Here is a 27,456-nt window from a genome sequence, read left to right on the forward strand (position 1 = left end):
TCACAGAAGTTTTATTGATCGTTATTGATGATGACGTGATCAAGGTTTCCCGCTCAGCATTCTGTTTTAGAGATTTACGTGTTGTTGTGCTGTACTTGTCTGGTTCAGTGGTTCTAACACTGAGACGTGCTCTGTGGAGAGCACACAACACATTTATTATCCACGGTCGTAAAGCGGTAGATACGTCAGTGTTGGTTTATCTTGCATTTCTCTGGCATCTGGTGAGTTTGATCATCTCAGTATATTTGCTGGTAGTTTGGGCTTCCCTTTCTTCCTTTTTCACCTTTGACTATCTTTCTATTGATTTTCATGCCTGTTTCTTCATGATTTTGATTCAAGCTGAGGCATTCCTCCTCTCTAGGTAACCCGCCATGGTTGGTTCTAGACTTTAGGAAAATCTCTTCTCAGTAAAAAAAAAAAAAAAAAATCTGTCAGTAACAGGTTTCTTGAACAGAAGTCCTTGATATTGATAAAGTCAAATTGGTCACTTTTGCCCTGCTGGCATATGTTTTGGGGTCTTTTATTTATTTATTTTTTAATCCAATAGCATTGACTTTTATTCATTCATGTTAAGTCACCTGAAATGGTATCTGTTGCATTTAAATGCTCATTAATGTAAATGGCTGAACAAATCCATTTTAATGGATATTCAATCCATTAAAAAAACTCAATATCCCACATAAAGTCACTTCAACATAGCCTCATGACAACTCCCACACCAAAACAGTACTTTATTTTGTAAATTTTGACCCATTATTACTCCCATGTTATGGTCTTTTCAGCTGTCAAGCAAACAAAGTGAAGAAAAAATTTAGTTAGATGGGGGTTGCACCTGGAAAATAAATTTCTTAAACTCCATATACATGTTTCAAATCTGCTGGGTCCCAAGTCCATCTATGAACTCCCAGGCTGCCAGTATCATATGCAGCATACTAAAGCTACGCTATCTGAATAGCTTATTAATTCTGCATATATCAGGTCAACCGATGTGTCAACCTGTAACAGACTGCGCACTTTTAACTGAACATGGCAAAATATTCACTCTCTTGAACTTTACATCATCTTTGATATCAAACAATGAGGCAAATCCTAACAGTATATACAAAAAACAACTTTGCGTTTACAAAAGATTGTTTCCCATACTGATTAATCCAGGCAGCTAACTCATTGGTTTATGCAACTTTATTGAAGAAAAATAAATCAATTACTAGCAGAGCTATTAGTTGATCACTCATCCATGATGTTATTTTCCATCCAAATCATAAAGATTTTCTACAATACAATTTATAGACTCCCCTCCCTAACACATCCTTGTCTGTTCATATGTACCCTACCTAGGAAATTAGGTAGGGATTCCACTTCAGCATTCTCTCCCTTTATAGTGAGACCATTTTCCTTACAATACTGACTGTACAAAATTCTACCTTTTTCCTACTGCTGTGTGGAGCCGTTTATACATAAAACTTGTTTATAATCATGGATTCTGAGCTATTTTGTATCACTCAGTTCAGTTCAGTTCAGTCGCTCAGTCGTGTCCGACTCTTTGCGACCCCATGAACCACAGCACACCAGGCCTCCCTGCCCAAACTCATGTCCATTGAGTTGGCGACGCGATCCAGCCATCTCATCCTCTGTTGTCCCCTTCTCCTCCTGCCCCTAATCCCTCCCAGTATCAGGGTCTTTTCCAATGAGTCAACTCTTCGCATGAAGTGGCCAAAGTATTGGAGTTTCAGCTTCAGCATCAGTCCTTCCAATGAACACCCAGGACTAATCTCCTTTAGGATGGACTGGTTGGATCTCCCTGCTGTCCAAGGGACTCTCACGAGTCTTCTCTAACACTGAAGTTCAAAAGCATCAATTCTTTGGCGCTCAGCTTTCTTAACAGTCCAACTCTCACATCCATACATGACCACTGGAAAAACCGTAGCCTTGACTAGATGGACCTTTGTTGGCAAAATAACGTCTCTGCTTTTTATTATGCTATCTAGGTTGGTCATAACTTTCCTTCCAAGGAGTAAGCGTCTTTTAATTTCATGGCTGCAATCACCATCTGCAGTGATTTTGGAGCCCAGAAAAATAAAGTCTGACACTGTTTCCCCATCTATTTGCCATGAAGTGATGGGACCAGATGCCATGATCTTCGTTTTCTGAATGTTGAGCTTTAAGCCACCTTTTTCACTCTCCACTTTCACTTTCATCAAGAGGCTTTTGAGTTCCTCTTCACTTTCTGCCATAAGGGTGGTGTCATCTGCATATCTGAGGTTATTGATATTTCTCCCAGCAATCTTGATTCCAGCTTGTGTCTCTTCCAGCCCAGCATTTCTCATGATGTATTCTGAATATAAGTTAAATAAACAGGGTGACAATATACAGCCTTGACGTACTCCTTTTCCTATTTGGAATCAGTCTGTTTTTCCATGTCCAGTTCTAACTCTTACTTCCTGACCTGCATACAGATTTTTCAAGAGGCAGGTCAAGTGGTCTGATATTCCCATCTCTTTCAGAATTTTCCAGTTTATTGTGATCCACACAAAGGCTTTGGCATAGTCAATAAAGCAGAAATAGATGTTTTTCTGGAATTCTCTTGCTTTTTGATGATCCATTGGATGTTGACAATTTGATCTCTGGTTCCCCTGCCTTTTCTAAAACCAGCTTGGGAAGTTCACGGTTCACGTATTGCTGAAGGCTGGCTTGGAGAATTTTGAACATTACTTTACTAGCGTGTGAGATGAGTGCAATTGTGTGGTAGTTTAAGCATTCTTTGGCATTGCCTTTCTTTGGGATTGGAATGAAAACTGACCTTTTCCAGTCCTGTGGCCACTGCTGAGTCTTCCAAATTTGCTGGCATATTGAGTGCAGCACTTTCACAGCATCATCTTTCAGGATTTGGAATAGCTCAACTGGAATTCCATCACCTCCACTAGCTTTGTTCGTAGTGATGCTCCTAAGGCCCACTGGACTTCACACTCCTTTGTATCACTGGTCTATTTGTATTTTTCTGCTTTTATTCTTCTGGTTTGTAGTGATTCTTAATAGCTTATGGAGGTGGAAGTGGGAGGGAGAGAAAGAAAGAGAACCATCCCCAAACAGTTTGCTATTTATTTTCTAAGTAAGATTTTCGAATTATTTTCTTGATTGTTTAAAACATCATACTTTAAGTAGAATTGTATTGAATTTAAATTGATCCATGAAAAACTGATTTATTTATGTCAAATTTTCTATTCCCTAAATCATAATAAATCTCTCCCTTTTGATCCCATCTCTTTTTAGGTTTTTTAATAGAATTTATAGAACTTAACCTTTTTCTCTTAGTCTCCTGCATTGTTTGTTATTGTCTTACTTTGGCTGTGCAGAAAGGCTCATGGGATCTCAGTTACCTAACTAGGGATTGAACCCAGGCCACCACAGTGAAAGCAATGAATCCTAACTACTAGACCATCAGGGAGCTCCCTCCTGAATTTTTTTTTTTTTTCCTGCATTGTTTAATGAAACTAATTGCAGTCACTCAGTCGTGTCTGACTCTTTGTGACGCTATAGACTGTAGGCCGCCGGGCTCCTCTGTCTATGGGATCTCCAGACAAGAATACTGGAGTGGGTTGCCATTTCCTACTCCTGTGGATCTTCCTGACTCAGGGATTGAACCCAGGTCTCCTGTATCTCCTGCATTGGCAGGCGCATTCTTTACCACTGAGCCACCCGAGAAGTCAATGAGGCCAATTACCTGCTATTTAATGATTTTACTTGCTATTATAGTATATTATATTCTGTATTAGTTTCTGCTCTGTTGTTGCTAATGCGGGTAACACTTGATTTTTGTAGTGTTGCCTAGCTGGACTTTCTTGTTAGTTCTATTAGTTTTTTCTTGGTTTCACTGGCTTTTCTATGTAGGTGATTACATCATTTTTCAATGATTAAAATTTGTCTTTTTCCCTCCAGTGTTTATATCTCTCACTTCTTTAGTAAATTGTGAAATACAGGTCGTCTGGTATTGTGTTGGCAATGTGACAACTGACATCTTTGCCTTGGTCCTGATTTTGAAGTGACTTTAAATTTTCTTCTTTTAGTATGATTTTGCTGTAGATATTTTGATAACTAGCCTTTATCAAGTGTAATACCTTTGCCAAGTTCTCTATATTACTGGTTTTCCAAAACTGAAAAAAAAAAAGCACAAATAAATGTTGAACATATAAGTGCTTTTCTCTGTAGCTATTAAGATGATCTCATTGTTTTCCTTTAATCCATTCTTGTCATGAATGTCTTTAGCTTCTTTGGCATTCAGTCATTCTTTTGCGAATGGAATAAACTGATAAATGTAAGAGTCTGACCTATTAGTTTAAACATGTTCTGTTATATTGAGTTAGCTAATTATTTTAGATTTTTATGTTCATAAGTAAAATAGGTCTGTAATTATTCCCTCCTGTACTTCTTTCTCTGATTTTGAGATCCAAATTATACTAAGCTCATAAAACAGCTTGGGTTGGTTTCCATTACTTAATGTATTCTGATGCAATTTACATGTGATATAGATCAACAGTTCCGAATCGGGATGGACTCACTCATACTGTCTTTCCCCCTTTTTTGGATACACCCTAGTGTTGAGAAATGATTCAACTGTATTTTTTGCTTTAAAATTTTTACCATTTTTATTCTTTCTAGAGATGTGGGTTAAGGCAGCAGTCTCTGGGTTGTTTCCATCCTGCGTCCCTTTGTAGGTGGGGTTGTCATGCAAACAGACAGGTCTGGTTCAGCCTCCTTGGCTTGCCAGGCAAGAGGTGCAACAATCCCAGAGCCTGTATGATCCAATTAGAGGAACATGGGCTTGCCCTTAAGGCTTCCTGGGCACTGTCTTTACTTTTCTGCATGTTCTGGAGCAATCCACTGCCCTTCTGACCCCCAGTTTTGTCAACTGTATAAGATGTCTCCTCCAGCTCAAATTCTATGGGGAGAGGAGGGCCATGGCTCATGGCTACTGACTGGGGTCTGCTCATCTGGACCCTCCTCTCCTCCACCTCTCCCTTCCCCCAGAGAACTTGCCAGAGAAGGCTGACAGGGACCAGTATGAGCTTCTCTGCCTGAACAACAGTCGGGCGCCAGTGGATGCGTTCAAGGAGTGCCACCTGGCCCAGGTCCCTTCTCATGCTGTCGTGGCCCGAAGTGTGGATGGCAAGGAAGACTTGATCTGGAAGCTTCTCAGCAAGGCGCAGGTACCCCACCCTCAGTACCCCCACCCGCTTGGGTCTGGTGGTGGGGAGGTTTCCTTCCTTCCTTCCCTAACTTCCTGCCACTCTGGAATATTCAGTGGCCTGCCTGTCTAGGCTGTACTCCATACAGCTGAAGCAATGACGCCTCCTCTAGCATGACCCACTGGCGGTGTCTCCCGAGCTGGAACAGAAGTAGGTGGAGGGTGATGCAATATTGTCAAGACTCTAAGGTGCTCAGACCCCAGCAACTTCATAAAGACAAAGCCATGACTGAGCTATGTCTCAGGGAGGCCGTGAGATCCTCTACAGGAGGAGGTCAACCCAGGTTCCTGCTCTCAGAATCATCCCGGAGTTGCAGATACTCTGTTTCAACCTGGTGTTTCAGTTTCTTGTCTACCACTGACATCATAATTCTCTTTCCCTTAATTAGGAGAAATTTGGAAAAAACAAGTCTCGGAGCTTCCAGCTCTTTGGCTCTCCACCCGGCCAGAGGGACCTGCTGTTCAAAGACTCTGCTCTTGGGTTTTTGAGGATCCCCTCGAAGGTAGATTCGGCGCTGTACCTGGGCTCCCGCTACTTGACCACCTTGAAGAACCTCAGGGAAAGTGAGTGAGGGCCAGGCCCGCCCTAAGGGCAGGCCGGTGTGGGTGGTGAGCCTTGGCTGAGGCCGTCGGGGAGCACCTCCCCACCCTCCACCCCTGCCCGCTACGGGCAGCTTGGCCCTGCTCTGCAGTCGTCCCTTGGTCACTTTCCAGCCCCTGGAGGTCTTCACCATGGTAGGTGGGACGCGAATGTGAGCGTCTTCTGTGGACCAAATTGGGTGACCGGTGTCTCCAAAGGAGCACGTCGCCTGCTGATAACGCTGCGCAGGACCCCGTGTGCGGCGGGTTGCCCAGCCCTGGTAGAGCAGTCAGTTTGCCTCTGGGGAAGTGAGAGGTATGAAGACACCCCGAGAGAGCCAGGGCCCTTCTGGGATGAATCCAGAGCCCTGGGCCCTGAACTTGGCCACGATACCACCCTGGGCCAGCTCAGCTGTGGCTCTTCCTCTGCTGGAGGCTTCAGGCGGACTCGGGGTGAACGGGGAGGCTGCACTGTTGTTACAGCCTGTTGACCGCTGTGTCCCCGGGCAGCTGCGGAGGAGGTGAAGGCGCGGTACACCAGGGTCGTGTGGTGTGCCGTGGGACCTGAGGAGCAGAAGAAGTGCCAGCAGTGGAGCCAGCAGAGCGGCCAGAACGTGACCTGTGCCACGGCGTCCACCACTGACGACTGCATCGTCCTGGTGCTGGTAGGGGGCCTGCTGCCGGCCTGCAAGCCGTGCGGGTGGGGGGCACAGGTCACCGCATCTGGTTGGAGGGGAGCAGGGGCTCAGTGGTGCTCCGCCCCCAGGGGGGCAGGGGCTGCTCGTGCTGCCTGCCCAGAGTGGGGACAGACAGAGCTTTCTGTCCTCCAGAGTGTCTACTGTGGACTTCCCACTCTTCTGATCTTAAGAACAACTCACAATGAATGCAGGTAATCTGGAAAATTTAGAAAGATGTGATGTAAAACCAAACAGCAATGGAGCCTCACACGGGGCTACCACAGTTGAGTGCGTGTTAGTCACTCAGTCATGTCTGACCCCTTGTGGCCCCATGGACTGTAGCCCTCCTCTTCCCATGGAATTCTCCAGGCAAGAATACCGGAGTGGGTTGCCATGCCCTTCTCCAGGGGATCTTCCCGAACCAGGGCTTGAATCCGAGTCTCACATTGCAGACAGATTGTTTACCATCTGAGCCAGCAGGAAAGCACCTAGCACATAGTTAAGAGTTTCACTAATTCCTCACCCTAGGACTCATCAATTCATCTCAGTTTAGCCTCAGAACAGTGGTAGATTGTTCCGCTTATGTTGTTTTGAGTCCTTTTCACTTAACAGTATATCTTGGCTATTTTCCCATGTGACATATGCTTTGCAAACACTTTAAAAAATTATTTCAGTGACTGTTCTTGCCTGGAGAATCCCAGGGACAGGGGAGCCTGTTGGGCTGCCGTCTATGGGGTTGCACAGAGTCGAACATGACTGAAGTGACTTAGCAGCCAGTACTCTTGCCTGGAAAATTCCATGGATGGAGGAGCCTGGTGGGCTGCAGTCCATGGGGTCGCTAAGAGTCGGACATGACTGAGCGACTTCACTTTCACTTTTCACTTTCCTGCATTGGAGAAGGAAATGGCAACCCACTCCAGTGTTCTTGTCTGGAGAATCCCAGGGACAGCAGAGCCTGGTGGGCTGCCGTCTATGGGGTCGCACGGAGTTGGACACGACTGAAGTGACTTAGCAGCAGTAGCAGTAGTGAAGAGTGCAGGAAGGCCTGTAGGGGGCCTTGGTTTGATCACTGTTTGGGGAAGATCCCATGTGCTGCATGGTGGGGCCAAAAAAAAAAAATATTTCAGAATATCTTGTATATGGATGTGGTACAATTTAGTCATGACCCTATTCTTCTTTGTCCTCTTATTTTGATGTTATCAATAACCCTGTGCTGTGCAGCCTTGAATAGAAATCTTCATCCACATCTCTAATTACCTTCAATACAGTTGTAAAAAAGTTTTCAGTCAAAGAGGGAGTTTCACAGTCTTGCTGAATCCATGTTCCAGTGCTGGAGTGAGGGCTTGCTCATTCTGATGGTGAGCGAATTTAATTGGTTCTGTTCACTTGCTGAATACTTTGAGTGTAGTGCTAATGAGTGGAGACCAGACAAGACCAACCATTCCCACCTGTGTCCTCAGTGAGGGAGGCTGGTGCAGGAGTACATCCCAACAGTGCTCCAAGTACAGAAGGAGTTTTTGTTCCGAGTCCGGGGGTAAAGAATCCACCTGCCAATGCAGGAGACGTGGGTTCAATCCCTGGGTCAAGAAGATCCCCTTGGAGGAGGAAATGGCAACCCCCTCCAGTATCCTTGCCTGGAGATCCCATACACAGAGGAGCCTGTGGGCTACAGTCCATGGGGTCGCAAAGAGTCGTTCACGTCTTAGTGACTCCACAGCAGCCACGACCGGGCCGCCTGTTCCCGGTCTTTGCAGTGGGAGTGACGGCGTGAAAGGCGTGCACGGCCGGTACAGAAGTAATGGTGCACGTGGCGTTGCCTCGGGCTGCTCACATCAATCCTGCTGCTTCACTGGGCACCTGACGTCCGTTCTCTTAGAGCTGTAAAGACAGGCAGGGTGGGAAATAGCCTCACCGTGGTGCTGAAGATATGCTTTGTCTTGGCAGAAAGGGGAAGCAGATGCCCTGAACTTGGATGGAGGATATATCTACACTGCGGGCAAGTGTGGCCTGGTGCCTGTCCTGGCAGAGAACCGGAGTAAGTGGAGAAGAGTACCCCCTGGCTTATTCCCTCTGGGCTTCGAGGGTGGGGTGGAGAGCAGTAACCCCACTCGGTGGGTCATGCGGAGACATTAAAATGGACAGATAGGTTCAAACAGGAGAATCAGGAGAAAGAATAGATGAAAGTGGCTGTGTTACCCATATGGCCTAATGTGGTGAGAACTGACAGATGCTCCTCTGTCAGATTGATTTCCTCTTTTTGATCTTTGAAAAGATTTTAGTAAGTTATAATATACATACTGAAAAGTGCACCTAAGTGTACAACTCAAGAACATTTCACACACTGGTGCATCTCCAAGCTCTAGTGCCCACAGTGAGATACAGCAGGTTCCACAAGTCCTCTTGCGTCCACCAGCCCTCTTACCCCAGCAAGGGTAACGACTCCTGACGTCAAATGGCACAAATCGGCTCTGCCCATCTTTGAGCTTGATGTAAAAGGAGTTGCACAGCAGGTACCTTTTAAAAAGTCTTTTGCTCAGCATTATATCTCGTTTTGCAGTATTCTGTTGTGACTCCGCTGCAGTTACTTATTTATTCTACTGTGGGGAAGCATTTGGGTAATTTCCAATGGTTGGCTGCCGTGGATAGAGTTGCTGTGAACATCTGGATCCTTGTCTTTTGGTGAACACATACATGCATTTCTGTTGCATGGAACTGCTGGGATGGTCTGTTTGGATTTGATTCTGGACTGCTGAGATTTAAAAGTTTGTGATTTCTCAGGTGGAGAAAGACAGATACCTTCTGATGTCACTCCTATGTGGGATAGTTAAAAACTAAGTGAATAAACCAAATCAAGCAAAAACAAATACACAGATTCCAGGAACAGAGTGGTGGATAAGAAAACAGGGCAAGAGATGTGGGGGAGAGGGAAATGGGTAATGGGGGTAGGTGATGGATGGAAACTAAAGTTTTGGTGGTGAGCAACTGCAGGTAAGGGGCTTCCCCAGTGGCGCAGTGATAAAGAATACGCCTGCCGATGCGAGAGAGTCAAGAGACATGGGCTCGATCCCTGGGTTAGGAAGATCCCCTGAAGGAGGAAATGACAACCCACTCCAGTATTCTTGCCTGGGAAATTTCATGGACAGAGGAGCCTGGGGGGCTATAGTCCATGGGTCACAAAAAGTACACACACACACAATAGGTATAGTACTCATAAAACTTACATGATGTTATAAACCAGTTACAAAATGTTTTTCCAATAAAGCAACACCTACATTCAAATTATCCATCACATGAAGTGGGGGTGATGAGACTTCCCAAGGAGAAGCCGATTCCGGCGTCCGAAGGCATGGATGGAGAGTGCTGCAAGGATGTGAACAATTCCACTTTATCCTTCGCCTCTCCACAGGGAACCAGAGGAGGCCAGGTGCCCCCCACCTCCGACCGGTGGGGATTAGGTAGGAGTCCTTTGGTTGCAAATAACACCAAGCAGTTGCCAAGTGGCTTAAACAAAAAAAGATAGTCGATTGAACTGTCCAGACGTTCGTTTCAGCAGTTCCACCCCTGGGTACATCCCCAGACACGTGTGAAGATGTCAATGACCACAATGGCTCCTGAGAGCCACAACTCAGCTCAGTGAGTTCCATACGACAGTAAGGCGCTTCGAACTTAAAGTCACAGTATTGGGGCAAATGTCGTATGATGTCTCTTCCATGTGGCGTCTAAAATATGGCATAAATGAACCTATCTACAAACAGAAAGAGACTCACAGACATGCTGAGCACACTGGTAGCCAAGGCGGGTGGGAGCAGGGAGAGGCACAGACTGGGAGTTCGGGCTTGGTAGATGCAAACTGTTACTTTTAGAACGGATAAACGGCAAGGCCCTGCTGTACAGTACAGGAAACTGTGTCTGGTTTCCTGGATAAACCATAATGGAAGCAAATATAAAAAGACAAATGTGTATATGTGTTTAACTGAGTCACTTTGCCATACGGCAAAGATCGACACGACACTGTCAATCAACTACACGTCAGTTTAAAAAAAGAACTTAAAAACACAGCGTTGGGTTGAACTGAAAACAAAAACCAGAAAAGGAAGAAACACAGTGAAGTCTATTCTACAATGCCATTTATTTATGTTGAAAACAAACGTATACAAAGCCATGCCAATATGCATTTTTCAATATGTGGGTACCTTTGGAAAATAAATGAACACACTAAACGATGTGTTTAATGACATTTTGCTTCTCTTTATTCTTTCAGAATCCTCCAAACACAGTAGCCTAGATTGTGTGCTGAGACCAACGGAAGGTGAGTTCAGGGTCAAGGGTACATTCTTGTCCCTGGAGGAGGAGAGGTTGGGAACTTAAAAAAAAAAAACTCACAGAGATGCAGCCATAGAAGCTGTGAGTTCTTTTGCAGATGCCAGTCATTCAGAGATGAGAGTGCTGGGATTCACGTTCACATGGACCCTCACACATGGCAGAGAAATCTTAGAGTTCCTCACTGTGTCCTGAGCACGGGGAGGAGGGGTGGCCCATCCCCATCTCGTACGGATGAGGAAGCAGAGCCCTAGATCTCACTCATAGCCATGGATAATACTGTGCAGATCCTGGCCGGAGCCAGGGTCCCTTGTGCTAAATCCCATGCCCTGTTCACCAGCCAGCCCACCACCCTCCAGAGCTGGTGCCTCCTCGGCTTCGGTAGAGAGTGACACTTGCCGGCAGCAGAGTCTACCAGGCTTGAGCTACCAGGAGGGGAGCTGCACCCCACTTAAGCTTAAGCTGTGTTGGTCTATTTGACACTGACCAGTCATCTGGGGGGATCGTTGCCTAGCGATGCTTCTTAACCTTTGTGGGCCTAGGTTGCACTCTGTGCAATAGAGTCCATGGACCAGGCCCTGGGAGGTTGACTTGCTCTTCCGTTTGTCCAAGGGTACCTTGCCGTGGCAGTTGTCAAGAAAGCAAATGAGGGGCTCACATGGAATTCTCTGAAAGACAAGAAGTCGTGCCACACCGCCGTGGACAGGACTGCAGGCTGGAACATCCCCATGGGCCTGATCGTCAACCAGACAGGCTCCTGCGCATTTGGTAGGAGTCCTGAGGCAGTCGTGGGGGTAGGCTGGGGTCCCCTGAGAAAGTCAGGGCAGGGAGGGGCGGGGATTTGCAGGCTGGCTGCGGCCCACAGGCCTCGTTTGGTGTAAGCGGTCCCCTGTGGCTGCCTCCTTCAGTTTCTTCATACAACCTGCCCCACACCCCGTGCACCCCACACGGAGGCACAAAGCTGCAGTGTCCGTCTGCCTCTCTGCACGCTAAGAATGGATGCAGGTACTGAGAAGTCCAGAAGTCTTTTTTTTTTTTTTTCCCACCTCCTGGAGCTCCAGATCTAAATTCCTCCCAGGCGCTGGCTCCCTACTTTGGGAAAAGCCACCTGCCTTCCTCATAAAAGGTGTCTTCTGCTACTACACAGAACTGACTTACAGAGGAAACCCAGTAAGACCTCCAGACTTCTGCCTCAGCCTCCCCGCTCCTGCCCTCCCCACTGCACACCGTGCTCATGCCTCACACAGGAGCCACACCCTACCTGCCCCGGGCCTGGTGATGGGGAGGTGTGTGCTCTGTTCTCGTTGTGGCCACGTCCTGGGCAGGCCTCTTCTCCGGTGGGGCCCTGCTGCATTCTGAACGGGTCTTTGCGATCCCGCCTTGGCAGGCTTTCATGTGGCTCTGCTCCTCCCCAGGAGTGCACGCTGGTGTGGCTCTTTCTGACCCCACAGCTGCCTCCAAGCTGTGGGGAGGCTGCCAGGACCACAGAGGGACACTCCCAGCATCTCCTGAGCTTGGAACATGGTGTGGCTTTTCCAGTGGCAGGGAATGCGCAAGTCAGATAAGGGGCGCTGTTTGCTCACTGGGGCAGGGCTTCCTTGTCGCTTTTATTTCCTCTCTCTTTAACCTGTTTTAATCCATGTTAACTCCTTGTTGTTGTTCAGTCGCTAAGTGGTGTCCAACTCTGAGACCCCATTAACTGTAGCCCGCCAGGCTCCTCTGTCCATGGGATTTCTCTAGGCAAGAATATTGGAGTGGGTTGCCATTTCCTTCTTGGGGAATCTTCCTGACCCAGGGATCGGGCCTGAGTCTCCTGCATTGGCAGGTGGATTGTTTACCACCAGAGAAGCCCCCACTAACTTCTTAATGTGGGCTAAATCGCATGATGAGTTGGTCCAGATTCAGTTCAGCTGCAAGGGCAGAGAACCCCCAGTAGAAGTGAATAGAGGCTTATTTCTCTCTCACGTGAGTGAAGCCCAAAGGTGGCTTGTCCAGAGCTGACAGGACAGCAACATGGTATCAGGGACCTGGCTTTCAAATATCTGGCTGTTTTGACACGTATGTGACTTCCATGCTCAAGGTCACTCACGGCTCATGTCACATTTGGCGGTCCAGCCCGCACTTCTGCTTTCCACATACAGAATGAAGGAAGGGAAGGAGAAGGGGCAGAACATGTGTGCCAACTGTCTTTTGAAATGTTAGGACACTGGCCCCCAATACTCCCGCTCATATTTCAGGAGTGAGTGCCTGGCCACATGGCTTACTGGCTGCAGTTTGATAAGACTTATCTCTGTTTTACTGGGTACCAGGTGCCCTGGTAAAAAGCAGGGTTCCTATTACTGAGGAAAAGGGGAGAGCACAACCTGAACATTTTGCAGCTTCTGATACAATGGCCATGGAGTTCATCAGGCTGAGTCCCCTGCTCTAGGCTGCGAGGATGGAACCCTTTGTACAGTCATAGACCCTCTTCTCCAGCCCCAGTCAGGTTGCCTATAGTCTCAAGTTTTGCTGAATCCTGTTGGTGCACAGGTTGGTGGTAACTTGTTACTATGTGTTATAATGACTGTGTTCTGTCTGCCTTGGTCAGACCAAGCCACATCTGTCACCTGTTAGGCAGAGACCACTTAATCTTAACACAGGTAGGAAGAGCTGGCTCCCCATGTTTCTTCTCTGCAGATGAATTCTTTAGTCAGAGCTGTGCCCCTGGGGCTGACCCGAAATCCAGACTCTGTGCCTTGTGTGCTGGCGATGACCAGGGCCTGGACAAGTGTGTGCCCAACTCTAAGGAGAAGTACTATGGCTATACCGGGGCTTTCAGGTGAGTGCTGTGGCCAGGCTTCATCAGGACAGGGCCCTGGCCCTCAGCCTCCAGGATCTTGGCACATCACATTTCATTTTTTTTTTCCTCTTTGTAAAATATATTTCCTTTATTTTGAATTGGAGGATGACTGCTTAACAATGTTGTGTTGGCTTCTGCCATAGAAAATCAGCCGTAAGTACCAGAAGTATACGCACATGGCCTCCCTCGCTGCCCCCTGCCCCCTGGAACACCGCTGTATATCGCTGAGCACCAAGTTGAGCTCCCTGCCTGGTACAGCGACTCTCTGTTTCACACGTGGTGATGTTTACATTTCAGAGCTTCTCTCTCAGTTCGTCCCACCCTCTCCTTCGCCCTGCTGTGCCCGCAAGTCTTTGGCACTGCATTGCTAAGGGGCCCGATGTGGTCTGTCGGGGGCAGCCTGGGGATCAGCTGATGGGCGGGCTGGGGAGGGCTCCTCCCACAACACCCACCATCAGACTGACCCCGGGGCTGTCTGACCTCAGCTCTGCTGGACCCCTTCCTGTGTCCTGGAACCAAGGTTGATCTCAGTGGACCTCAGTGGCATGTTCAGAATCAGAGAGGGAGAGGTTGAGGTATAAGTCCTTTCGGGAACTCAGTTTTATGGGGAAGATTCTCTTTCCCGTAGGCGCCACCTTCTCCCGCAGCCTAGGTAGTTATGTCTCACGTTTTTCTGCTCTCTTTGATTTTGGCCTTAGAAATGGCAGAGAGAGAGAGTGTTGCAGAGTTATTCTCCAAGGCAATGGCACCCCACTGCAGTACTCCTGCCTGGAAAATCCCATGGATGGAGGAGCCTGGTGGGCTGCAGTCCATGGGGTCGCTAAGAGTCAGGCATGACTGAGTGACTTCACTTTCACTTTTCACTTTCATGCATTGGAGAAGGAAATGGCAACCCACTCCAATGTTCTTGCCTGGAGAATCCCAGGGACGGGGGAGCCTGTTGGGCTGCTGTCTATGGGGTCGCACAGAGTCAGACACGACTGAAGCGACTTAGCAGCAGTGAAAAATAAACCAAAAGTGTTCTCAGAAATCACAAATTATAAACACTTAGTGAATTACAGTATCTTTTCACAGCCCTCGTTTTTTCAATCCCATTCATGCAGTTGTTACTTCTGAGTGATACCATTAGGGGTTTGAAGGGCAGAGTTCTCCCCTATCCGTTATTTTTTCTCTTTTCGCCAGGAATATATTTCACCACTAGGTGGCGTCATGTACCTGAGAAACACTGCTCAAACTGGTCTTGGAATTTTTTTTAACGTAAACTCAGTAGCCCTCACTCCAGTGATGGGATGATATAAAAGTAGCTTTTGTTATACTCTGAGTGACTTATTAAATATTTCATGAATGTACAAAAAATTTTAAGGGGCTAGGTTTTTGCACATGGAAGAGTTGTGATGTGATTCCACTCAGAAATACTGAACAGACAACTTGTCTGATAAAAAACCATGAGGTTTTCCTTTTCAAACCTATGTAAGGCACTATTTCACTGAAAACACATACACTTTAGAATTCCTATTTATACTAGAAGGAAATGCTTTGTCTTTTGCTCAACTCGAAAGTTGGAACTGGAAGTTCTGTTCATCTCTCTGTTTCTAACATCCTCATATATTGCTGGTTCTCAATTTTTAAATGCCAGCCATTTTCTGCTGACTTTTTATTATGAAAGAAGAAAACCTAGCCTCTGTTACTGCTCCTGTGCCTCTTCCACTCGTAACCACAGGCTTCACCTCCTTTTAGTATCCAACAAGAGTATGAAGTATTTGCTGCTGCTAAGTCACTTCAGTTGTGTCCGACACTGTGCGACCCCATAGATGGCAGCCCACCAGGCTCCCCCGTCCCTGGGATTCTCCAGGCAAGAACATGGAGTGGGTTGCCATTTCCTTCTCCAATGCATGAAAGGGAAAAGTGAAAGTGAAGTCGCTCAGTCGTGTCCGACTCTTAGCGACCCCATGGACTGCAGCCCACCAGGCTCCTCCATCCATGGGATTTTCCAGGCAAGAGTACTGGAGTGGGGTGCCATTGCCTTCTCCGTATTTAGGGTTTACTTTATTATGAATATGCAAATATTAGTCTCATATTAAATATGTGATATAATATGATTATATTTCCCTTACTGTACAAAGTTTTAGTTTACTCTGGAGTTGATAAGTGTCTTATTAAACTTTGCTTAACTTTCTATACTGCTTTTAAAAAATCACTCATTCATCCCCAAACCTTGCACTCGTAGCACAAATCTCCTAATATCCTGTGCATAAACAGACTGGGTGCTGCCCCAGGTTCATCATTTACCTGCGAATGTAGCATCTGAAGTTTCCACCCTCCTTCCCAGTCTAGATTGGCCCTTTCTAGGCCCCCCGAACATCTGTGGTCCTGAGATTCCTCTGAATCATCATTCTGGGATTTTCCATTGTCTTACTTCCTGTTAAAGGACTTGTTTTTTGGATCCTGCAGCTTTCGCTTTCTTGATTTTGTTGTGACAGAACATATCTTCTTGAGAAAGAGTGAGTAGGAGTTGCTGGTTTTTGAGTATTTACATGTTTAAAAACATCTTTAGCCCACTCTTGAAGGGATTTATCGTTTGAATAAGTAAATGTAGCCTAGAAAAAATGTTCCTAGGAATTCTGGCAGGATTTCCACATCTGGGAAATGGCAGCATTAACTGGTTTAATCAACAGTCCCACGAAAAACAAGGAAGAGTGTTGGATTCAGCACAAACACACACACAGACATGTTCCTAAGAGCATTGAATAACTGACAAAGTAACAAGGGATTATTAGACTAAAATCTAAGGCAAATAGGGACTCAGGGAGCTAAGTGGAGCCACTTTGTCCTGAGACAAACTTACACTCAGAGGTTGCATACACCTTTAGGGTAGGAGTGGACGAGAGGTAGCTTCCCCTCCACTCCCATAGGGCTTCAAGTTGCCTAGATGCTGAGGAAAATACACACCATCCCTGAAAAAGTGAAACCATGGGCCAGCTCTTACATGAATTTGTAGCTCCAACTTATGTCTCTTAGGATGGTTCAGAAATTCTCAACTCATAATTCCAAAAAAAGTGACCCTAGACTAGCGAGATCACTCCTCTAGGAACCTGTCTGGAAGACAGAATCTTCAGGTTAGGCCCCAAAGACTGCTCAGAAATACGATTTGAATAATAATGAGCCAGACACAGTACAAGCAGTAACTATAGCAATGCTAAACCAACACACAGGGAAGAAGTTGCCAGAAGTGGAAAACAGAAGAAGCAGCAGGTTAGTGTTCTTAAAAGGAATAAATAGAACTTCTAGAAAGGAAAAAAAGTACAGCGATTGAAGTTAGCTGTGCAGCTGACCAATTTAGCAGATTAAACGTAGCTAAAAAGAGAAGTAGTGATGTGGAAAGTATATGAAAAAATTATGCAGAATGTAACATAGAAAGAAAATAAGCAAATTCAGAAATTTAAGAGCATCAATCTATTGTCTTCTAAATCTAAAGTTTCCGATGAGAAAGCTGATAGCGGTTTTTGATTCCTGCTGCTGCTGCTGCTGCTAAGTTGATTCAGTCGTGTCCAACTCTGTAGGACCCCATAGACGGCAGCCCACCAGGCTCCCCCGGCCCTGGGATTCTCCACGAAAGAACACTGGAGTGGGTTGCCATGTCCTTCTCCAATGCATGAAAGTGAAAAGTGAAAGTGAAGATGCTCAGTCGTGTTCGACTCCTAGTGACCCCATGGACTGCAGCTCACGAGGCTCTTCTGTCCATGGGATTTTCCAGGCAAGAGTACTGGAGTGGGTTGCCATTGCTTCCCTAATTCTTTGTATATGACATTTTTTTCTTCTTGAAAAGAAAATTGTTTTTAAGTTTTTAGCAGTTTATTTTTGGCTTCCTGATTCTGAGAGAGAAGTTTTAGAAAGCTCATGAGATGTTTTAGTAAACAGATCTACACAAAGAATATTTTTTTGAAGAGTAAATAAATCAGACATATTGGATGCATATTTATCTCTAAATTTCAGAGATTAAACAATGAATGAAAAATACTCTCTAGGAAAAATGAGTTCGGGGTTTCACCCAATGTAAAATGCTTTGAAAGTTATTTTCTTGAAAAGTTTTTGATTTTAAAAAATAAAAGAAATAAGCAATAGTTGTAAAAATTATTTTTCAATCTCCCTCCAGTGTTCTGAAACTTCAAGAGGTTATATATGTGGGTCTTCTTTTAATCCATTGGTTGCACATGTGTATTTACACTGCATGTATATAGGCTCTATTTAGTCCTCCTGTTCTCAGCTACTTTCATGGTACCTCGTACTTCTAAATGTTGAGTTTTTCTGGAGTTCTGCTGTGCACATCAGCTTTCTCCTTGGGTGTCCCCCACCCAAGTTGGACACTTGGGCGTCCAATTTATGTCACAGTTTTCTTTACTCTGTTGGGTCAGTTACTGCTCACCTATTTGATCTCTGACTTCCAAATGACATTATTATCTTCCCTCTTTCCCTCTTGCCTTCCTCTCACTCATGGATTTGTGGCTTAAAAAAAAGAAAATCTCATTCGTGCCATGTTATTGGCATTTTACAAGGAGGGAAGGTACTCAGAAGTCTTTGAGCTACTATTTTAAACTCTAAAGTTCCTGGACATATTTGTCTTTCTTTTTTCTATTTGCTTCCATGTTTCAGTTTTTGGAATGTGTATTATAAATAGCTATGAAAATTCTAATAGTTTTTCCTCTCTGGCAATGTTTTGATTCTCTGGAACAATTTAGGTGCCTGGCTGAGGACGTTGGGGACGTTGCCTTTGTGAAAAACGACACAGTCTGGGAGAACACGAATGGTAGGTAAAGGTGTTTTCCTTTCCCCTTCAGAGCACGATCCTTGCCGTCACAACAGAGCCTACTGTTGTGGCAGTCCCAGCGCGGGTTGGAAAAGAATTTCCTGACACAAAGTATTTCAGCAAGGAGTGACTTTATAAGAACAAGGAGCAGAGATAACGAGGGTCTGCAGGCACAGCGGGCCGACCTCCTGACCAGGGATAGTTGACCAAATGCTGTTGGAACAGCAACTAGGCTCAAGGGAGAACTGACTCTTTCCTGGGTTAGTAGCCAACTTTTATAACCTCGAGACGAAAATTGCTGCTGGAAGGGTGGCATTAGGTGATTGGTTAGGGCGCTAGAGAGTGAGTACCGGGGTAGGCATTTTTTCCTGTTAATAATACGGGGTCAGGAAACTGGTCAGTAAGGATCAGGTGGGCTTTTGGCAATGGTTGCAATGGGGCTCAGTCAGTTCCAGAGGTGACCTTGATTCTGAGCCACAGAAGCACACTATCTGCCTGTCTCAGCCAATTGGAAGTTGAAAGTGAATGATACTTAAAAAAAAAAAAAATTGAACATATGCAAGTAAAAGTTTCCCCTTTTTAAAAAGGAAGTAGAAGGCTTCATTCAGCCCCTGTGAACTGTCAGTGGGGAGACTTCTTGGGGAGTGAATGAGGGCAAAATCACAGGCGGATGATCAAGGGAAGATCCACCAGCCAGTAGAGAACTAGCCACTCTCTCTTCTGACCTCTGGTGGAAATAATAATGATAACTTCAAGACTCAGCAGTTTGCTACCTTCTAAACTGCACCTCTGTGCTCACCTCCCATCAGCCTCCCCACCCAGAGGGAACTACCACTTCCTCCCCTGGAGAAGGACCTGCCTCAACTTTCCACCTCCCTCCTTCAGTGACAGCCACAGTCCTAGCCGCTGCTTCCTCAAGTCCCTGGGGAGAGCGACTGAGGCCAGACATGTAAATTTTGGGATGATCTGAGTATCGAATAGACAAAGCCAAGAGGTTGGAGGAAGTATTTTCTTGAGGGGAGAGGACAAAAGGAGAGAAGCAGCTGTGTGACCAGGAAGCCGTATTTGCATACACACAGGCGATTTGCATACACACAGGCGGGCATGCACACAACTGCATTTCGAATTCAGGAACCTTGAATCTAAGTGATCTCCAGGGCTCAGATGAGTATAGTTTTATGTTTCTCTGGGATTTTGCAACTGTATTTTATTGAAATTGATTTAAATATATTTGATAAACCCATAAGAGAAGTTCCTATCCTTCTTCTAGTTACATTAAGAGCGTTGGAGTATGAAAGGAAACAATTTCTTCTTGAACACAAACCAGCACTTCTATTTCTGGAACTTGCTGGAAAATACGGATTTTCCATATTTTTATAATACACATTCCAATGTAACAGCTTTGTGGAGATACAATTTACATACTGTAAAATCCACCCATTCGGACTGTCTGATTCAGTGATCTCCAGCACATTCGCAGAGTGGTGCAGTTGCCAACAAAATCCAATTGGAGAGTGTTCACAAAACCCTTAAAAAAGCTCTGCCCCGTTAGCAGTCCCTTCCCCACACCCCCAGAGCTGGCAACCACCAATTCACTTTCTGTCTTACCTATTGTGGGCATTTCACAGAAATGGAATCCTATGATAAGTGGTCTTCTGTGATTGGCTTGTCTTATTTTGCATCATGTTTTCATCCGCGTGGTAGCATGTGTTAGAACTTGGCTTCTTCTTGTTGCTGAGTAAGACTCCATCGTGAGCACTGGTATTTGATACGTTTGAAGTCTGTATAACTTGAGGAGCTTTATTTGTTCTCCTTCACGTGTGTGCATTTCAAGAGGCCGGTGGGTGGTCACAGCCCCAGAAAGGAGGCTTTGACTCAGCCGGGCAGCCGTGGCTGATGCAGCCTTCTCTCTGTCTCCAGGAGAGAGCACTGCAGACTGGGCTAAGAACTTGAATCGTGAGGACTTCAGGTTGCTCTGCCTCGATGGCACCAGGAAGCCTGTGACGGAGGCTCAGAGCTGCCACCTGGCGGTGGCCCCGAATCACGCTGTGGTGTCTCGGAGCGATAGGGCAGCACACGTGAAACAGGTGCTGCTCCACCAGCAGGTAAGGATCACAGGGCCTCCTGCCTGTGCTTACCTGCAGGGGCTCCCCTCAGGTGAGCAACCACAGAGCTCAGCGGATCCGCTTATCTCCAGCCATTCTTCCTCGTGCCCCCGCTTGAAGCTGGAGATGACAGTATTTGTCCACACTGTGGGGCTGCCCCGAGTCTCAGGCCCCTGGACGTGTGCTCACTGCCCAGCCAGGAGAGGCTGTCTCTCCTTGAGCCTCCTGTTGTTCTTCTGGCAAATGAGGGAGGCGACTGAGCCTTCCTTTCATAGCCAGGTAGAGAGTTGAGTTTCTTCTGCTGATGTCTCCAGAGCCTGGGCTGGCTGGGCAATGTTCTCTGACAAGGCCCCTGCATTTGTAATCTCTAAAAACAGCTGACCCAGAACCTCTATAGATTTAAGGCTATCTATGTGAAGACATTTGAAAGAAATCCTATAATTTCCTTAAAGTCTGGAATTTTTCTATTAGCTTGTCTAGTTCTGTGTTAAAACAGCATGTTTTTTTTCAGATGTGCTCTAAAGACAGTGACCCTAGGATGTAAAAATAGGCCCCATTACTAGCATGTCTGGAGCTCCCACTATGCATAGTCACAGGTGCTGATAAGAGGTCTGCCACCATGAAGGTGCTTGGTCCTTGCAGCTCACCTCTGGAGGAGCCCTGGGCACAAAGGAGGAACCATGGTCAGGGGAGGCTGGGTGACCCGCCCAAGGCAATGACCTGGTCTGTGGCAGAGAGGATTTCCCATGCAGACTGCCCCTCTGGGAGAGCTGGCCTATTAGAATGTTAGAGGTGATTAACCTTGAGGACGGATCTCAAACTCCTCATCTGGTACCTAGTCACTCATAAGAAGTTCTGAGGGCGGAGGCCACAGATTTAAGAAGCAAGGCAAGATGGTGGGAGGTGAGATCAGAAGTGTTGAGGCTCCTGGGCACTGGCCTGGGGCCTGGAGCAGGGGGACACAGCGCAGGGGAAGGCTCAGCCAGGGCAGTAGATCGATTCTAGAACTCAGCTCCTTTTGCCCCACGGTCTTCCTGCAGCTGATCCTGCACAGCAGAGATTGCCTCCCAAGTCCATAATCTCTCCTCTTTTCCTCAGCTGGTCTCTTACTGTCTGCCCTTCTGACATAGGCTCTGTTTGGGAAAAATGGAAAAAACTGCCCGGACAAGTTTTGTTTGTTCAAATCTGAAACCAAAAACCTTCTGTTCAATGACAACACTGAGTGTCTGGCCAAACTTGGAGGCAGACCAACGTATGAAGAATATTTGGGGACAGAGTATGTCACGGCCATTGCCAACCTGAAAAAATGCTCAACCTCCCGTAAGTGGAATATAAATAACATCACTGAGAAAGCGTCTTGCATGAAGGTCAAAGTTGGAGGGTCAAACATTTTAGGGGTGATGTGGGTTTAAAAACGTTAAGGCAATACAATGTCTCTGCACCTCAGAGATGGAGATGGTGAAGGACAGGGAGGCCTGGCGTGCTGCAGTCCATGGGGTTGCAAAGAGTTGGACATGACTGAGCAACTGAATAACAAATACCTCAGGAAATTATGCTGTCATTGATAAAGTGAAAGAATTAGAGAATAAAATAAAGCAGTAGATAATATGCTAAATTTTTATAATGCTGATCGCAATTATAAATATATTTATGCATGTAAATATATCTATGTACATAAATATATGTATGTATGTATATACATGGGATTCCCAGGTGGTGCTAGTGGTAAAGAACCTGCCTGCCAATGCATATAAACGTATGTACACATGTATATACGTGTATATTGAGAAACGGCAAATTCTGATTTCTAGGCAAGTTACCATAAACAGTAACCATAGAGAATATAAATTCTCAAAAACCATTTTAGCCAGGAGAATGTATTGACAACAATTTTAAAACGTCTAGAAGACATAGCAGAGTGTTGTAAGGCTCCGGCAATACTTCCCAAATCTTAGTGAGTTCTACCTCCTCTGTGCACTGGAGTCACCCAGGTTCCCGTTCCTGGTCCCTGCCCAGGGGAGTTGGAGGCATTGGTGCGGCTTGTGTGGCGGTCCAGGGGGAGGGGAAGGCTGGGAATCTCTACATCAGTGGTTTTCAGCCGAGGGTGATTTTGCCCCTGAGGCATTTGGCAATGCCAGGAAGTGTTTTTAATTCTGATAACTTGGGGTGGGGGTGCTGCTGGCATCTGTGGGTAGAAGCAGGGATGCTTCTAAACAAAGCACAGAACAGCCTTCACAATGAAGAATTCCCCAGCCCCAAATGTCAGTAGCGCCAAGGCTGGGAAACCCTGCTGTATCCACATATATCTCGGGGAATTGTGATGCAGGTGGATCTAGGGCTACACTTAGAAACCCCACTGCAGGGCTACTCTCAGAGCAGCCCGCTCAGGACTGCGCCTCTGGAGGGCAGGGCTCCTCTGTCTGTGCTGAATCCCCAGCACTTAACATAGACTTGTACGAAGCAGGTGCTCAGGAGGGATTCATGGATGAATGAGTGAGTGAGTAGGTAGACACTATTGCAGGCAGATTTGCACGAAGATGATCAGTTGCTCGCAAAAGAAATTTGAGGCCCATGTGAACTTGAGAGTGTGACAGCTGGTTCACCTGGAGACAAGTGGGTGGGGGTCGTGTTACTCAGGCCAGAGCAGGAAATCTCGAAGCTCAATGAAGACCTGAGCTTCTGTGTGCTCCCTTGGGCCCTGCGGCTCTTAGCAGGAGGAGTCACTGGGAAGTATGGGGATGGCAAGCTTTGACCTACAGTGGGGAAGAAGGGCAGAGGGAAGTCTGTTTTAGTGTCTTCTTTGATTGATGTATTGATTCCAAGAAAAAAAAAAAAGGAATCCTTTTCTGAATCTCTGGCTTCGTTGTGTCCCACAGCGCTTCTGGAAGCCTGCGCCTTCCTGACGAGGTAAAGCCTGCAAAGAAGCTAGCCTGCCTCCCTGGGCCTCAGCTCCTCCCTGCTCTCAGCCCCAATCTCCAGGCGCGAGGGACCTTCCTCTCCCTTCCTGAAGTCGGATTTTTGCCAAGCTCATCAGTATTTACAATTCCCTGCTGTCATTTTAGCAAGAAATAAAATTAGAAATGCTGTTGATTTTCATTCCCTATAAAATGCCAATTATCTTCTCTCAAATGTCATACTGAAATCGTGTCTGACCAAATATCTGCCCAGTGGAACCTTTCCTTCCCTGTTTTCCAGGTTGCACCCGCCTCCCACTTTCCTGCAGTTTTGTGTTTGGTGTCTGATGGTCTGGAATCTAAGGTCAGGCCAAGGAACTATTTTCCTCTAGGGCACCTGGTTGGTCAGTTACATAGCTGTCTGTGTAAGTGTATGTTGGAGTGTGTATGTGCATATATGTTTGTTTCTAAGGTGGGGAAGAAATAGAGAGTAGGAATCAAGTGATTAGTGGAAGAAAGTGGGTGCCAAAAAGTTTATGAATATTTGGTATTTTGAGTAAATAGCATCAGGTGTAATAAATGTACAAATATAGACAAGCAGGGGAAAATGTGGAATACATTGGGCCCTCCATGTCCCTGGGTTACACACCCTTGAATTCAACCAACAGAGGACTGAAAATATTTGAAAAATTTCACAAAGTTCTAGAATGCAAAACTTGAATTTGCCATGAGAAGGCAATGGCACCCCACTCCAGTACTCTTGCCTGGAAAATCCCATGGACAGAGGAGCCTGGTAGGCTGCAGTCCGTGGGGTCACTAAGAGTCGGACACGACTGAGTGACTTCACTTTCACTTTTCACTTTCACGCATTAGAGAAGGAAATGGCAACCGACTCCAGTGTTCTTGCCTGGAGAATCCCAGGGACGGGGGAGCCTGGTGGGCTGCCGTCTATGGGGTCGCACAGTGTCGGACACGACTGAAGCGACTTAGCAGCAGCAGCAGCAGCCAACTATTTACATATCGTTTACATTGTATTAGATGTTATAAGTGGCCTAGAGGTGATTCAAAATGTATCAGTTCAGTTCAGTTCAGTCACTCAGTCATGTCTGACTCTTTGCGACCCCATGAATCGCAGCATGCCAGGCCTCCCTGTCCATCATCAACTCCCGGAGTTCACTCAGACTCATGTCCATTGAGTCAGTGATACCATCCAGCCATCTCATCCTCTGTTGTCCCCTTCTCCTCCTGCCCCCAATCCCTTCCAGCATCAGAGTCTTTTCCAATGAGTCAACTCTTCGCATGAGGTGGCCAAAGTCCTGGAGTTTCAGCTTTAGCATCATTCCTTCCAAAGAAATCCCAGGGCTGATCTCCTTTAGAATGGACTGGTTAAAATGTATAGGAGGAAAAAAAAAAGATAACATGTACAGGGGGATATGCGTAGGTTGTATGCAAATACTACATCATTTTACATAAGGGACTTGAGCATCCTTGGGTTTGTCTTGGAACCAATCCCCAGGTACACTGAGGTACAAGGGGAAACTACCTGTGCATAACTGTGCATTTATCCCTTGGCTTTATTGGCCCTCATTCTCCAGTTAACCTCTAGTCATCGGTTTATTCCTACTTTTCTCAGCCAAGCTTTTTCAAGTGTGGTCAGAGGGGGCTGCCTTCATTTCCTTCAGCAAGTCGGGTGGGTGGTTGGGTCATTCTCTCTTCACCTCACTGTAATTTGATTCTAACCTATTCACTCCCTTGAAGTGAGTAAGAATTCTGAAATAAGACAGAAGCTTAGTAGGGTTCCCATCTCTTCCCCCGAGCCCCTTACATCTCCGATCCTGTGGACCACGTGTTCCTTGAAGCCCTGTTTCCTGATCTTCCTTACTGCTCCTCCTCCTTCCTTTCTCTGCCTTTAAGATTTCTAAAAATTTGTCTTTAAAATTTATTCTTATTATGCTGTCCGTTGTACTGGGTCTTTGTTTCTGGAAGGACTTTTCTCTAGTTGTTGTGACAGGCTTCTTGCTGCAGTGGCTTCTCTTGTGGAGCATGGACTCCAGGGCTCGTGGGCATCAGTAGATAACTTAAGTGGAATGAAAGGCCCATGAAATCTCCTTTTCTGGCTGAAATAAAGTTTCAAAGTCTAACATCACTGTATCCATTGATGCTCAGTCACGTCTGACTCTTGTGACTCCATGGACTATAGTCCATGGAATTCTCCAGGCCAGAATACTGGAGTGGGCAGCTTTTCCCTTCTCCAGGGGATCTTCCCAACCCAGGAATCGAACTGAGATCTCCTGCATTGCAGGCAGATTCTTTACCAACTGAGCTATCAGGGCAGCCCCTGTATCCATTAGCTCATGCTAAGTTATATCAACATCCCAGTGCCTTACATAACAAAGCCACATTCATGGGTCATGGGTCACATTCATGCCTGTCGTGAGTCATCAGAGACTCTGTTGTTCATCTCTTTATTCTGAGACCCAGGCTGAACCATCAGCTCCCACCTAGGGAATGTTGGCTTTTAAACAGGGGAAAATAAAAGAGTTGGAGGCATGACACAATAACTCTTAAAGCTTCCTCCTGGGAGAGGCCATATAATTTCCATTATTTCATCACCCCAAAACAAGTCAGGAGGTCATAGCATCACTGTGTGTGTATGGGGGAGGGGTCTTTGGTCTCATATCCTTTCACTCTAACCCTGAATTGAGTGTGAACTCTATTTGGTGTCCCTGGTTTTACTTTCTGAAACCCCCAAGTTCCTTAAAATCTTCTAGGAAAGCTCATGGCCTTGCATTCTGCATGGTTCCCACTCTAAGCTTTTTTCTGCCTGACATAGATATTAATGACCATCAATTGTAATACATTTTAGCACATTCCACTTCAGATTGTACTGAATTAGTGTTTCCTCAGTTTTTTGGAAAATATTCTTGTCTATAGTTAACCATGCAGCCTATTCACGGAGGCTAATTATTTACTCACTTCAAACACCACTAATTCCTCAGAAAGACAATGCAGCGTCTGTAACATCTGTTTACTCATCAAAAGCCAAGGAAAGCCATTCAGAACCATCTGCCTTGTGTTTTGACCATTGATATTGGTCCCAATGTCTTCAACTCTGTAAGCAAGAATTGTCAATGAAACATTAACAGTCTTTTTTTTTTTTTTTTTTTTTAAATATTTATTTATTTTTGGCTGTGCTGAGTCTTAGTTGCTGCATGGGCTTTTCACTAGTTGCAGTGTTTGGGCTTCTCATTGTGGTGGCCTCATCCGTTGTAGATCACAGGCTCTAGGGCATGAGAACTTCAGAAGTTGCAGTTCCCTGGCTCTAGAGTACAGGCTCAGTACTTGTGGTGCACAGGTTTAGTTACTCTGTGGCATGTGGGAGCTTCCCAGATGAGGGATTGAATCTGTGTCCTCTACACTGGCAGGCGGATTCTTTACCACTGAGCTACCCGGGAAGCCCTACCAGTCTTAAATAAGTTAATTTTCTCTGGACACATTTGTTTGCAGTTGCAATCAAACGATTTCTTTAATTCAACATAGTTAAAAGGCTTTTCTTGCTTGGTTAACAAGGGAGCTATTTAGAAACTTACTTTGCTTGTAGCCTCATTTTTTGTTCTGAACAAAAATTTTTTTTTTTCTTTTTTTGGTTTTGGCTGGACTGTACAGCTTGTTGGAGCTTAATTCCTTGACCAGGAATTGATTCTCGGCCCATAGCAGTGAAGGAGCCAAGTTCTAACCACTGAATTGCCAGGGAATTCCCTTGAAGAAATTCTGTTGTGATGAGATATTTCACTTTAAAATTTCTAAATTTCCTAATCATTTTTTTTTCCCTCTGAGTTTGGAATAGTGCAATGAATGCTTAGACTGGAGATATCAACACATGTTGTATTCTTTTAGCACAATGACAGTTTCACTGTGTAATAAATACAGTGCTTTGTCATCTAATTTGATAACAAAATAATCCACAATTCATAGTGACATTTGAAGTTCACTTTT

General features: G+C 45.8%; 1 protein-coding gene across 1 annotated transcript in view; it reads left to right on the plus strand.

Moving 5' to 3' along the window:
• Positions 1-23,662, plus strand: part of LTF (lactotransferrin) — a 33,365-nt gene extending 9,703 nt beyond the window's left edge. Inside the window, exons 7-17 of the mRNA XM_019984976.2 lie at positions 5,026-5,204; positions 5,632-5,806; positions 6,332-6,486; positions 8,443-8,533; positions 10,760-10,807; positions 11,431-11,586; positions 13,495-13,636; positions 18,394-18,461; positions 20,382-20,566; positions 21,697-21,886; positions 23,443-23,662. Of these exons, the coding sequence (XP_019840535.2) occupies positions 5,026-5,204; positions 5,632-5,806; positions 6,332-6,486; positions 8,443-8,533; positions 10,760-10,807; positions 11,431-11,586; positions 13,495-13,636; positions 18,394-18,461; positions 20,382-20,566; positions 21,697-21,886; positions 23,443-23,477 (1,424 nt within the window). The 3' untranslated portion in view covers positions 23,478-23,662. The remainder of the gene's footprint in view (positions 1-5,025; positions 5,205-5,631; positions 5,807-6,331; positions 6,487-8,442; positions 8,534-10,759; positions 10,808-11,430; positions 11,587-13,494; positions 13,637-18,393; positions 18,462-20,381; positions 20,567-21,696; positions 21,887-23,442) is intronic.
• Positions 23,663-27,456: the final 3,794 nt, after the last annotated feature.

This window comes from Bos indicus, chromosome 22 (assembly GCF_029378745.1).
Source record: "Bos indicus isolate NIAB-ARS_2022 breed Sahiwal x Tharparkar chromosome 22, NIAB-ARS_B.indTharparkar_mat_pri_1.0, whole genome shotgun sequence".
Taxonomy (NCBI): domain Eukaryota; kingdom Metazoa; phylum Chordata; class Mammalia; order Artiodactyla; family Bovidae; genus Bos; species Bos indicus.